The sequence below is a fragment of the Rhipicephalus sanguineus genome, chromosome 2, assembly GCF_013339695.2.
Source record: "Rhipicephalus sanguineus isolate Rsan-2018 chromosome 2, BIME_Rsan_1.4, whole genome shotgun sequence".
Lineage (NCBI taxonomy): Eukaryota > Metazoa > Arthropoda > Arachnida > Ixodida > Ixodidae > Rhipicephalus > Rhipicephalus sanguineus.
The window spans coordinates 6,565,380-6,580,047 of NC_051177.1; the positions used below are offsets into that span (position 1 = coordinate 6,565,380).

Below are 14,668 nucleotides of genomic sequence, written 5' to 3' on the forward strand. Positions count from 1 at the left end.
ATGAAACAAATTACAGTTGGATCAAAAAACCCAATTTATTCTCTTTTCATCACATCAGCGATCGCCAGTACCGGCTCCCACGATTAGTATCCCAATTCATTTGATCCATGCTAGTAATGACTGTGTTTGCTTGGGCGTCAGACTTCCACAGCCATATTTTAGATGTCAAGAAAAAGCTTTCTTATGGTATACGCATCCTCATTTGGTCTCGCCCTTTTTTTTCACGTCCCATTCTCTTGTCACTGTACTACGCATTTATTCATTCTCACATCAACTACTGTATAACTACCTGGGGTACTACCTACAACACTCACCTCGCACCTTTACAGACTGTTCAAAACAAAGCAATTAAAATAGTCACTTCTAGTTCATATTGGACCAATTCCAATCAACTATTCTATATCTGCAACGTTCTTACAGTGCGCGATATGGTTAAGTATAATCTAGCCATATGGTTATTCAAGTATATCAATGAGGTATTTCCCATTTCCATCATCCCATCCTCCTCACTTCTCAATACCAACAACACTAGATTTGCTTTTCCGCAATAACTTCATCTTACCGAAATCCCGCACTAACTATGGCAAACAAACCGCTCATTTTAGCTCACTTTTCATATGGAATTCACTGCCATCCGTCCTAAAATCAATGAATGTACACTCGTTTGTAAAAGAATTAAAAAACTCTTTGTCAACGAATACAACAACACGTAGCATTTCATTCTCATAGCCCCTACAGCATGCTGTCACATATTTTTTTTGTTTGTTTTAAATACATCTCGTGTTTCCGAAAACGCACCACGAAAGCGCGGACAATTTAGAGTTGGTCCTTTGGTGCGCCAGCGAACGCCGGTTGTGGTCCAAAGACTGAGTCTGAGCCGAGAGTCGATAACACAAACGAAAACGAAATATATTCTCAGTTAAGGCAATACAAATAACACCAACACATGCACACTCGGCTGGTACCAGTTAGAGCTTCACAATATAACTCAGATGGTGTTTACACAACGGGAGCTAAACATACAGATCACACGCTACAAATGCAATCGCATGCATTACAACTATTCAATGACAGTTAAAGTCCTGAATAAACAATGACGTATCCAGTCCAGAATACTTGGACGGTAATCGAATGCTTCTCTTCAAGGAAACACTCACGCCAGCTCCAGCGTTGATCGTCGTAGCTCAACCGTCGTCGTGACTTGTCACGGCTCACACGGTGTCGTCATCGGATTCTTCCGGATCGACGATCGACTGACCGCACACCATCATAAACACGTCTTCTTTGGGAAACGGAGCCACACTCAACTTACGTACTTCACCATATCCGGGCAGACTGACTCACTCCTGTCTCGACTACTGTCTCGACTGTCTGACTGGTCGTCGTCGCACGCTTTTATTGCTTTTATCCCTTCTCCCCCGGTTTCTAGAAGCGTCGGGAGAGTTCTTCGGCGTGCAGTACAGCTGAGGCTAGAGAAAGGGCGAGAGCTTTCTCGTAGGTTCGAATCGCGGCGGCATCGCTCGGGGATGCGTTCCCCCTTCCTTCTAGAAACATCCAGGTTTTGCCGGGCGTTTGATCGCGTTGTCTGCGTCTGGCTCCAGTGGGTGAGGAGAATGCGGCGCGCCGGCGTCTTTTGATGCTTGTTTTTTCGTCGTTCGCGCTTCTTGGGCGCGCGGCTCGCGCCGTTCTGTCTCGCAGCTGCTTGAAAGCGGCCGCGCGCGCGCTTTATAACACGCTCGTTTGTGACACTATGTCTTATTTGTTTTTATGTTCTTCATGTACAGTAGGTCCCAATTCAGTCTCCCACTACGGGACCTCCTTCTGTATACTGTCTGTAATGACTTTATTCCATAGTAACAATAAAATTTGATTCTGAATCTGACTACTCGTTTGCCTTCGACTCGACAGTCGGAGCAGCGCGGCTGCTCCGCTCCGGGCGCTGCGTTTAGGGTGCTCCTCGGCGGCGGGCGTCTTGCAGAGTGTGGCTGACGCTAACACCGCTTTCTGCAAAGGCAGCGACATCCCAGTTTGTTTTCATCCATCAAGATTTTGGCTGTGCTTGAGGGCAGTCGCGGTCAGAGCAGTGAAGCCCGGGAGGTTTGCACGAAGGCGCCTTCCTTGCAGGAGTTCAGCAGATAATCGCTCGTCTTCCAGTGGGTTAGAGCGGCAGGTCAGCAGGCCCAATCAGAAATTATCTCGCGAATCTGCAGTTATCTTCAAGATGCGCTCCACTCCACACGTTTTTTCCGCAAGCCAGTTAAACTGTGGATAATGAGGGCTGGAAGGGACGTGCGTGAAGATATATTTCTTTGAAAATGACGCAAATTCATAACTGGACAGTTGTGGGCCGGTATCTGTACATACGGCAACTGGCAAGCCAAGTCTTGCAAATTCTAGCAGTCAGTCCGGCAATGGTTGATAGCGCCCATGTATCTGGCAGTTTTTGTGCGTCTGAGAAGCTTTACAAGGCATTAAAATCAATCATGTACAAGTCATCCGCAAACGAAAAAAATGACTCAGCTATATGCCATGCGTAACCTGGCACGGATCGCATTTGAAGTGGTTCGCGCGGATCATTGTAAGCGCAGTTGCTGCATGTATGACACATCTGCGCCTAGCAGGGATTTCAGCGATGTGCCCTGGCCAAAATACGAGGCGTCTGGCTCTTTCCTAGCACTTTTGCATGCCGAGATGACGTGCGTAGGCCACACTGTTTGACGCATGTTTTTCGGAATAATCAGTGCAGATGCCTCTAAAAGAATAATGTTGACGACTGACGCCTCCTGCTCAAAAGGCTTGAGTTCACCTTGTACCGGTGGCCCCGTTCACAAGCTTGCCATTACCGACTGCAGGTAGGTCCCACGAGTGGTTGCCGCCTACAGTTCTTTCTGCGCTGCTTACGTGGTATTTTACCGTGGTAGCTCGATAGCGTGAGCTTTTACGTCGTCGGTGGCGCCATCCTTGTCTTGGCTGTCAGCAGTCGACAGGGACAGCATGTCAGCAAGCACAAGGTGCTTGCCAGGAATATACTGCAAGGCGCACTCATGCTTGAACAATCTCAAAAAGAATCGCCATATCGCCGATTTCCTTTTGAGGGATTGACAACAGGGGCTTGAAGTCCGTTTCGACCGTCTCTTTCTACCCATAAAACTGACGTAATTTGTTGCAAATTCCTATGGCCTCATTTTTTACCTGAGCATAGTGTTTTTCTGCTTCAGCCAGAACTCGAGATACAGAAGCTACGGATCGCCCTCATTAATGCGATACTGCAAAGGAGCGGATACTGCAAAGGGGGGATACTGCAAGAACTCATTTAAAGTCAAACATTTCTAACACGAGGGGGGGGTCAAAATTTGTGTAACGCTTTTCCATCCTTTGACGTGGTTTTTCATCCACTCGAATTCTCTGCCAGCTTTGGCAACAATTCTTAATAGTGCCACCTTCTTCGCTGCCGCTGCTTGCAGACGAAGTTCGAGTCTTTGCTTGAAGCGCTTTGAATTTTCAGAGCGGTTGTCTGATAGACGCAATGGCAGCGGCGTCTTCGGCAGGTCCATAGCGATTCTGCTGCGTTTCGGTCTGTAGTGGCCACTTGTGACACCAAGGCCGACGCAACAACATGACGGCCAGAACAAGATGAATGATTGGTTTATTGAAGCACAGATTGTAAGGCGCTCGATAGTGCGCCGAGAGTATCTGCGCATGTCAGATGCGCAGTCAGGTTCCGGTTGCCTTGCCGGACACAGTAGAGGTTTCGCTTTAATAATACTCTACAGTGATGATTACTTTCCATGCATGCGTTAATGATATTTTGGAGAAATGGTCAATCATTTCTAATTCCTAAGATATTGGACTGAAACTTGCTGCCTTTAGTAAATTAGGTAAAGACAATTTTTTGCACAGCGCGGTTCATGTGTAGAATATCACACTTTACTACTTGTGGCCACGATTATCTGTTTTACCAGGAGCTGCTTAAGTACACCAGCTAAGCACAGAAATATTTTTTCCACGACTTCACAATGTCAATGACGGCTGAAGGCTGCAATTTTTTGAAGCTGTAGTATAAGAATTTATGATGAACATGTTGTCGGCGGTCGGAAGCGAACCCAAAACCTCTGCTGTTATTCATAAGATATATGATGACGTGCATGAAAATGAAGCGACGCTTAAGGGGTATTCAGACGGGGGAGAAATGCTCGGGGGGTAAAGGCGGAGCATAGTGACGTCAGCTCACGAGGAGAAGTCTCCACAAATGCCCCCCACTCACACGGACGAGGCAAACGGAGGGGGAGACCAGTGTTACTTGACTACTCTGGTGGCTTGCACCACCCGTTTGACGAGCTGCTGACGACGAGCTGCAGACGACCATCCAGCTGCAGACTGGACACCCACTGCCGCTCTGTGCAGGAGCAAGTGCAACAATGTGGCCAAACAAGAGCCCGAAATTCCGCCACATCCCCCACCGCAGGGGGATCGTTTGTCCTTTCGGGGAAAACGTCCCCGTCTCCTCCGAGGAGGCGCGGGGGGGGTCACGCCCACTCGCTAATCCGTGACGTCGCGGTCACGTGATACGCAATCCCCCCGTCTCCCCCGAGCATTCCTCCTCCGTCTGAATACCCCTTTATAGTTGCGAATCGTTTGGACGGACCAGTGTCGATGAGTTATGACGACTTGCAGCTCACTTTAATTTTACATGTACGCTGTGAATTTTCATTGTTAAGAAAACCATTGCTTTAGAAAACATCTGGCGTCTTTCGTTAAGCAGCTGGCGCCTTTTCGTTTTGCTTTAGAAACATCTGGCGTTCTTTCGTTTTGCTTTTACAGAACATCTGGCGTCTTTCGTTGGTTTATTTCATCAGTCAACGGCGTTTTGAACAAAATTTTTATTGTTTAATCACGCACAGGAGAAATCTCGCCAGGCACTACCTTGGAGGTAAAGAATGGCTGCTAATGGGAATGAGAGACAGAAGAAGTCGGCTTTTAGCTAACGCTGCGAATTTTTTATTGTTCAACAACGCACAGGAAAAATCTCCCACCGGCACCACCTAGGAGGTCAAAGCGTAAGACTGGTTACTCACAACGACTACGACTACGAGGGACGAACGGGTGCCGCCTTAAGGAGCTTCGCCCCTAAAAAATTCGGCAGATCCCACGCCTTGTGGGAATCGGTGTTATGCGAAGCAGTCAGCGAGTAGTTCTCTTAGCTGCATGTTTTGGCTTTGAGCCAAGCGTTAGGAGGTGGATCAACGTGTTTTTGTAAGCATTCTAGTTGGGTGCACATCCTGGTCTTATCAGGCACGTCGACTACACTGCCGTTTAAAGGGTAACTAATGGCCTGACGTACCGTTAGAACTCACTTTAGGGGACAGACGTGAGTATTATTGAAACGAAGTGCACTTTACGGTGCTATGACGTGACTATCATACGTAACTTTCGTTAGCGTATTCCCCGTGGTCGAGCGACGCTTGCACATAGTTTAGTGAATCATATGAATACAAATGTAATGTTTCTTAGACTTCTATGAAAGTGGAACCAGCACTAGAACCACAATTGTCGTTAACCCGGCATGACGCCTGTATAAATAAGAGTACATATGTAATGTTTATTTTTTGTAATAAATTAGATAACCAGCACTGCAACCACAACTCACGATGCACCGACACTACGCCTGCATAGGGCCTTTTTCTAAAGCAGTCTCAAGACTTAATGTGGCCCTGTCGTCGAGTACGTGACTGTCACGCAGAATGCTTGGGTTCGATCCCTGTTGGGATCCTGACCTTTATTCTTTCCACTCGTCGGGTCAACGCTACCGATGTCGGTTTTTCTTTACGCTGCCGCATGTAAATTACCCATGTCTGTTCTCGCCGTTCGTGGGAAGATATAACTCTCAATCTCCTTGGGCGAGAGAGAGAGAGACTCTTCATTAGAAAAAATTCGGCAGATCTAACGTACCGTGGGAGTCGATGTTATGCGAAGCATGCGCCGGGTAGGTGACTGTGGCGTAACTTTTTTTACTGAGCGACACGTTACAAAATGACGCTGAAGATTTGTATAAATATTATGCGCACGCATATATATGTTTAAGAGCCGCATATGTGTTATATATGCAGTTGTTTACGGTTGGATAACGCTGCCAATGGCAACGTGGGTATTACCAACACCAGCAGCGGTAAGCTGATATGTAGTGCTTATACGTGTCCCGAGGACGCACGCACGTTTCACGAACCCGTGTGCATGTGTGCAAGAAGTTGTTGACAGTTCTTTGGGACGTAAAATGTAATTTGGGACGTAAAACCCCACATATTATTATTATTAAGTTCTTGAACAAGGGCATCATCACCGTGACCAGTGAGCACCAGCAGCTGGTCATGACTTGTTATCGGTTCTGGTCGTGATCGCGGAGACGAGGGGTTCATGTGGACTGAAGTATGAGGTATAGTACAGATGTTGGAAATCATGGATGCTTCGGTCACTTCGTCGACAAATTGTCTGTCGATAGAGCCGGCGACATGTCGGAACCTGAAGTCACCCTTGGCGTTGGTGAGGTATAGGCCATCGAGGCTGGTAGGCCTGGATAGTACTACGTAGACTAACATCAGTGGATGGTGTTTGTCGTATACGTAGACTACCTGGGCGTATGTGCCCTACCTAGCTTAGTCGACAAAGCGGCTGTCAATCAATCTGGCATCATCCTCGGTCAGCATGAGGCCATCGCCCAGCCTCGTAAGAAATAAAGAGGACACTGCATCGTTCTGGTGGACGAAGTGCACTGTACGGTGCGGTGATGTGGATATCATATGTAACATTCGTTAATGTAATCCTCCGGGGTCGAGCAATGCTTCAATATAGCTTGCTGAATCAGAGGAACACAAACGCAATGTTTATGAGACTGCTATTAAAGTGGAGCCAACACTGGAACAACAGACGTTAATCTGATATGACGCCTGCCGTGACCTCTGATATGAGACCTGCCGTGGCTCAGTGGTAGAATACCTGATTGCCACGCAGAATGCTTGGGTTCGATTCCTGCTGGGATCCTAATTTTCATTTTTTCCATTCTTTGAGTCAAAGCTTCCGACGTTGGTTTTCCTTAACGCTTTAGCATTTAAGTAGTTACCAATGTCTGTTATCTTCGTTCCTGGGTAGATATAAACTGTCAATAACCTGTGGCGCATACCCATACACCGCGGCCCGTGGTAAACGGGTATGTGCCACACGTGTCTTGACGACGTATGCGACAGGATTTTAACGTTATGCATGTCATGACCCGCAATCAAAGGGTTTGACGACGTGCGCGGCAGGATTTTCAAGTTATTCATGTGATGACCAGACAGTCATATTATTCAAATCATGTTACCCTCCCATGCAAATTTTGGTCTACACCAAGTTAAGGAGGCGATCATGAGAGCACCCAGACGTAGGCGGCTAGATAGATAGATAGATAGATAGATAGATAGATAGATAGATAGATAGATAGATAGATAGATAGATAGATAGATAGATAGATAGAAACGCTCAAAGTGCCAGAGGTTCGCTGAGAAATGCTTCGCATTTAAAACAGATCTTTGCCGGCGTAAGTATACCGCTGGCCTGCTACTCTGTGCAGGGATGGAGAATGGGATTGACAGACTAAAGAAGAGAGGGAAGCCTGTGGCGCATACCCGCTTACCTTATACGGGTATGTGCCACATGGGGCTGGAGGAAAGGGTTTGACGACGTGCGCGGCAGGATTTTCACGTTATTCATGTGATGACCAGACAGTCATATTATTCAAACCCTCTTAGCCTTGCATTCCAATTTTTGTCAACACCAAGATAAGGAGGCGATCATGAGAGCACCCAGAAGTAGGCATCTAGATAGATAGATAGATAGATAGATAGATAGATAGATAGATAGATAGATAGATAGATAGATAGATAGATAGATAGATAGAAACTCTCAAAGTGCCAAAGGTTTGCTAAGAAATGCTTCGCATTTAAAAGCGCAGTTGCACGTGTCCAAATTTCTTGCTATTAAAGCGAAGCTATATATGGCTAGGCGAAAGAGGTCAAATGTGCGCAAAATCTATTTCAGCATATATATATATATATATATGAAAGAAAACTTGTCACAGTGAAAAACATAACATTTATCTGAGCTTTCGGCCGGTCCCCGGCCGAAAGCTCAGAATAAATGTTGTTATGTTTTTCACTGTGACAAGTTTTCTTGCATATAATTAAACCAATAGCCAGGAACATTCTTTCGATATATATATATATACCCGCTTTCTTCGAATATAAAAGCCACGCCATATCCACGAAGTGAATGATGATTAAGGAGCTGGCTCGGAGATAATCAGGTAAACCGTGCATGCTCCGTACAATTCATCTACTGTTATATAAAGACGTGACACGTTGTTATAGTAGCGATTGTGGTCAGGTTGTTGTCGAACCACAAGCGGTAGCAGACCTTGCAGCTGTGGCCGAACGTGTGGTCGAGGAAATCGCACTTGAAGCGCGCGTCGGCGCCACCAACTTTAGATAGCGACCGCTTTCAGCGCTTCGCCGCTGCATCCCGCGTCCGTACCTCCACCGCTTCCGCGCTGCTTCGGCTTCGCGGGCTTGTATCTCAGGGTCCGCACGACGATGACGTCTCTCTGTGGCCTCACGAGCTGTCACCGCAGATTCTTCCTGGCGAGCCCGCGCTGCTGCTGTCTTACGAGCCCTCCGCTCCGTAGCCGTGTCTTTTTGGTTCATGTTATTAGTATCGAAGCGCACTGACTGACGACTGTCGAAAGAGAGAGGAAGCGCGCGGTTTTTGCCCTCTGGCGGTGTTCTATCAAACTAGAGCACGCCCTGGGCCGAGCGAGCGCCGCATGCTACAGTCGGCTATGCTATATGTGGTTTTGCCTGCCATAATATCATCATTCTTCGCCCCAGCTTAAGAGCCATATCCTAAAAATCAGTTGTTAGTGGGCGTTCGTCCGTGTCACTTGTGCTCGTTCCGTTCGAATAATTATTGCTGGGGTTTAACGTCCCCAAACCATGATGTGATTATGAGGGACGCCGTAGTCGAGGGCTCCGGTGGTTTTGACCACCCGGGGTTCTTTAACGTGCACCAAAAAAAGTACACAGCTCTTAAGCATTTTCGCCTCCATGGAAAATGCGGCCGCCGCGGCCGGGCCTCGATCCCGCGACCTTCGGGTCAGCAGTCAAGCACCATAACCACTAGACTACCGTGGCGGGTTGTGGTCGTCTTGTTGGCGCCTTACTCCTCGAATTATGTTTGACGTCTGTATAGCTTTGAAAAGGCAGCGAAATTGAAAACTGCTTGCAAGCTATGTTTCACGTTGTTCATCTGAGAAAGTAGTTCTGTTTCACTGCTTTCTCGCAGCAAGGGTCCGGCAGCATGGGAGAGACGCTTCCTGACATACGCACGGAGGGCGAGGAAAAATGCCACTCGAACATCTACACCATCAGCCAGCCTTGCTCAAGCGGCCGCAGTTCACCGACCAACACGAGCTTCCGCTTGCGCAACTTGCAGCCGGACAGCGTCTCCACCAACCACGTTCGCCCGCCTTCTTCAGAGGAGAGCCTAGAGTCAAACCGGTCCGCTACCAGGTGAGTTGCGTATACGTCTCTTGAGCACTAAGGAAGTAGTAAAATCCGAAGTATTCGTTCTACCATGAACCGGGTTTGAAGGACAATACGCCGGAAGAGATAGAGCAGTGCGTCCCAACGCTGCCGTTTATTCCAGTGAAAAGAAGCAGGTCCTCGCGCCGTTTCTCGTCTCTCTCTTCTTCTAGCGCGCGCTATGTTTTCAGTTATTAACAGAAGTTCCCGAGTGGACGCCTAGAAGCAACCCAGAGAAGGGAACCTCCATCCACTATTATCTTTCTAGCAGTGGTTCCTGTCGGCTATCATGGGCGACATTATATTTTTCAAGAAGCACACCTGAATTCATTCCGCAGCCAACGGAAGTTGAGCGTTGGCTCTAATGGGGCGAAACCCCAAGAAAAGCTCATAAAAATAGCTAATGTTAAAAGTTAAGTGCTGTATAAGTGTGATAGGAATTTAGAATATTTGAAGTGCGCGGCCGATGGCGCGTATGTGCCGTCTGATCGCGAGAAGAGGAGGACGATGAGGATGTCTCGCGCGGGAGAGGTCGGCTGAGTGCTAGCCTGAGCTGCATGGGCGGGACCCGCGTTCCCGACCAAGTGTGCGGCCACTGAAGACTTGTGCCTGGGGCTTGTGTACCACGGGCGTCAACGGGTTCCAGTGCCGGGGCCACTACCGTGCTGGGCGAGGTTCCAGACCAACCGGCGCCGGGCCTTCGTCCGACGCACGCCTGGACCGTCGGTGACAGCATCGCCGCGCGGTCGACGAGCCGTGAGTGTGTGAGTGTGCCGTCGCCGCGCAGACAGACGCTTCTCACTAAACGTATAGACCGAAGTGTGTGTTATGTGTATGTGCTTGTTCAACGTGCTCGTCCGTTCCGTCCCGCGTCCACATTAAAGCCTCGACGTTTCCGTGAGACCTTCTTTGTGTGCAAGAAGCCTGAGCCCACTAACAACATCACAATTTTGGCGAGCCTGCCAGGATACATGAAACTTGTCCAGTTTCTCGTCTTGAGGGTCCTCCTCCTGGACCGCTTCTACGAGACCACCCGCGGTCCGCAGGTGTTCCTTTACTTCGGGACCAGCACTCCGAAGCTAGATGACCCGCTTTGTCGCAGAGGAAGCACCGGTCGGTTGGCCTCGACGTCTTCGGTATTTCCGCCTTGCCAGAATGCTCCACCGTGGCCTCTTTGAGGGTCTTCTCCTTGCTCATATTGGTGAGGTGTTGTGCCTCTATGAAGGAACGGAACTGACGAGCACGTTGAACAAGCAAATACACATAACACACACTTCGGTCTATACGTTTAGTGAGAAGCGTCTATCGGCGCGGCGACGGCACACTCACACACTCACGGCACGTCGACCGCGCGGCGATGCTGTCACCGACGGTCCAGGCGTGTGTCGGACGAAGGCCCGGCGCCGGTTGGTCTGGAACGTCGCCCAGCATGGTAGTGGCCCCGGCATCGGACGGAACCCGTTGACCGCACCGGAACCCGTTGACGCCCGTGGTACGCAAGCCCCAGGCACAAGTCTTCAGTGGCCGCACACTAGGTCGGGAACGCGGGTCCCGCCTATGCAGCTCAGGCTAGCACTCAGCCGACCTCTCCCGCGCGAGACATCCTCATTGTCCTCACCTTCTCGCGACCAGACGGCACATACGCGCCATCGGCCGTGCACTTCAAATATTCTAAATTCCTATCACAATAAGATACACAGCAAATAAGAGCATACGTTTACATGATAAGAGCTAATCAAATATCAGCATAATTAATCAAAATCAATTCAGTGAGCTCATCGAGAGACTTTACTGCGAGCATTTGGGATCGTTGCGGCATCTGGCGGAGCAGAGCTCAACATTGAGGCTGTCAACGGAAAATCGAAAAGCGATCCACTCGCCGGAAAAGAAAACCACGCAGGGTTTCAGACGGCGCTTGCAGCCTGAATGTCCAACGAGACGGAATGTCCGATAACGAACATTCACCCTCGTTGGATATTCCGTCGCAGTTGGACATTCCGTCTTGCTGGACATACCGTCTCGGTCGGAAAATTAAAATGAGTCGCCAGTAGGAGCAACCGAAATTGTATGTAATAGATTACACGTAACATGGCAAAGTAGCCCTAGTATTGTGTGTGTGGCATGCTTTTCTTCTTCTTCTGGCACGACCCACTTGGGACATAAACTAGTAGTGGGTAGTCTTCTGAGGAAAAAGAAGAGGTAGTTGGAACAATGGCGGAGATACCTTAATAAACCGCGCTGTGTTTTCGGAACCGCGTTTCAGAGTGCTATATTTATTGGTGACCCGGACTACGAACGCGACCTTCCATGGAGCAGCGTGAGCATCTCGACGGCCCAGCCCTGCTACCGCTGCCACTGCACCCGGCCATGTACCTCTTCGGTGTTGTTGGAGGTACTACTACCATAACGCTACCACAGCTGTGGCTTGCCGATCCCTCCTTATGGTTCATTCAAGTCGAGAACAAGTTCCGCATTCATCGCATCACGTCAGAAGTTCGCAAACATGAGCTCCTCGTTGAAGCGTTGCCGCCACAGGCAATGACCGAAATACGCGACATCCTCGTAACCCGCCTGGTGACACCTCCATATACGACAGTCAAACAGGCTCTTCTTCACCGACTCGTTCCGCCTAAGCATCGGCGCATTCAGCAACTTCTGTGCAACGAAGAGCTCGGGGACCGCCGTCCCACACAGTTTCTACGTCACCTGCAGCACCTGCTTGGGGACCAGCCGGACAGTTTGGAAACATCCATACTTCGTGAGTTGTTTCTACAGAGTCTTCCACCTACCGTGCGAATGGCTCTTGTCCCAGCTCAGGATAAAACGCTGTCGGAGCTGGCAGAAATTGCCGATGACATGATGGACGTTGCTCCGGCAGTCATAAACGCTGCCCACACCTCTCCGATTTCCGAAGCAGATTCCCTTCGAGAAACGGTAAAAGATCTCGCAGCTGAAGTCGCCAACTTGCGTCTGCAATTGCTGAGCATTCGCAACTTAAATGACCAGCCTCGTCCACACCGACCATCTCTGACGTCGCCTGCTCCGCAACGGCCCCTCCACCAGCCCGAGCACCGCTTTTCACCGCAGAAGACATGCTACTATCACCGGCGTTTTCGTGCCGCGGCTCGCAGATGTGTGCCACCCTGCTCATGGCGCATGGGAAACGCTGCGGCCGATCGTCAATAACAGCGGCGGGCGATCAAGGCCAAGCATCAAGCCGCCTCTTCCACATCACTGACAGAACCACAGGTCTTCGCTCGCTGGTGGACACTGGAGCAGAAGTCAGCATATTTCCAGCGTCCAAAACTGACCGGCGTCTCCGCGAGAAGTCAACTCCTTTACAAGCGATCAATTCTTCGGTCATCGCAACTTACGGACAGAAGTCTCTGACCCTTGATCTCAGTCTCAAGAGGAAACTGCAGTGGTTATTTTGGATAGCAGACGTACGTTACGCAATCTTAGGCGCCGATTTCTTAAGGCATTTTCATCTGCTCGTGGATATGAACCGCTGTCGCTTGGTGGATAGCTATGCCGGCTTATCGGTCAATGGGTTTCTGTCACGCGCTACGGCCCTAAACCCCCACTTTCATGAAACCGCCTACGTCCCCATATACAGCCCTGCTCAACGAGTTTCCGGAGATTACAACGCAGTCTCCCATGGATAAGACCCCCAAGCACACTGTGACCCACTGCATCGTTACCACAGGCCCACCGGTTCACTGCCGCCCTCGCCGACTTGGCCCTGATAAACTTCGAATTGCTCGCAACGAGTTTGAGCATATGTTACAGCTGCAGATCATTCGTCCGTCATCAAGCTCGTGGTCGTCGGCCCTACACATGGTTCCCAAGAAGAACAATGACTGGTGGCCGTGTGGTGATTATCGGGCTCTCAATGCAGTCACCGTTCCAGATCGATACCCGTTACCCAATATTCAGGACTGTACTGCCTTTTTAACCGGCACAACAGTATACTCGAAGATTGATCTTGTGAAAGCTTATCACCAGATCCCCGTTGAGCCTTCTGACATTCCCAAAACTGCAATACTTACCCCATTTGGGCTCTATGAGTATTTGCGAATGCCTTTCGGTTTGAGAAACGCAGCTCAGACATTTCAGCGTTTTTAGATGAAGTCACAAGAAGCTTTCCGTTTTGTTTCGCCTATATCGACGATCTTCTCGTTGCCAGCAAGGACGCTGAAACGCACAAGGCACATCTACGTGAGCTTTTCACTCGACTGCGTGATTACGACCTTGTCATCAATGTAGAAAAGTGTCAGTTTGGAGTCTCGGAGATAGCATTCCTCGGACATCAGATCACTAAAGATGGCATCACTCCTCTACCTGACAAGGTTCAAGCTATCCTCGAGTACCCGCCTCCCACATCGATACGTAATCTGCGACGTTTTCTCAGACTCGTCAATTTTTATCGCCGCTTCATCCCTACATGTTCTACACTGCTGCAGCCTCTGGAAGCACTACTCTCGACTTCGCAAGCCGAGTCAGCCGCACTTCCCTGGGACACGGTCGCGGATCAAGCTTTTGCCGCCGTTAATACCAAACTCGCCCAGGCCACCCTCTTGCACCACCCTTCATCAACTGCTCCCACCAGCCTCATGGTGGACGCTTCTTCAGAAGCAGTTGGAGCCGCTCTTCATCAATGGATCAATGGTGCATGGGCTCCAATTTCCTTCTTTTCCCGCAAGTTACGCGACACTGAGCGCCGATACAGTACTTTCGGACGGGAGCTCCTCGCGGCCTACCTTGCGGTGAAGCATTTCAGGTACTTCCTTGAAGAGCGACAATTTGCCATTCTTACCGACCACAAGCCACTTGTTTCGGCTTTACGTTCCTGCAGTGCCACGCACACTCCTAGAGAACTTCGACACCTTGCTTTCATTGCCGAATTCACCACAGACATACGTTATGTAAAAGGCAGCTTTAACAGCGCAGCGGATGCTCTCAGTCGTATTACCATCAATGCCACGACAGGCGCCAGCGACCTTTCATTGTCTTCGCTCGCGGAGGCACAGGCATTAGACGATGAATCCACGACTCCGATC

At 49.4% G+C, this 14,668-nt stretch overlaps 1 protein-coding gene across 1 annotated transcript in view; it reads left to right on the forward strand.

Annotated features, from left to right (window-relative positions):
* Positions 1 to 14,668, forward strand: part of LOC119381034 (proton channel OtopLc) — a 531,927-nt gene that overhangs the window by 79,318 nt on the left and 437,941 nt on the right. Inside the window, exon 2 of the mRNA XM_049412134.1 lies at positions 9,370 to 9,596. Within this exon, the coding sequence (XP_049268091.1) occupies positions 9,370 to 9,596 (227 nt within the window). The remainder of the gene's footprint in view (positions 1 to 9,369; positions 9,597 to 14,668) is intronic.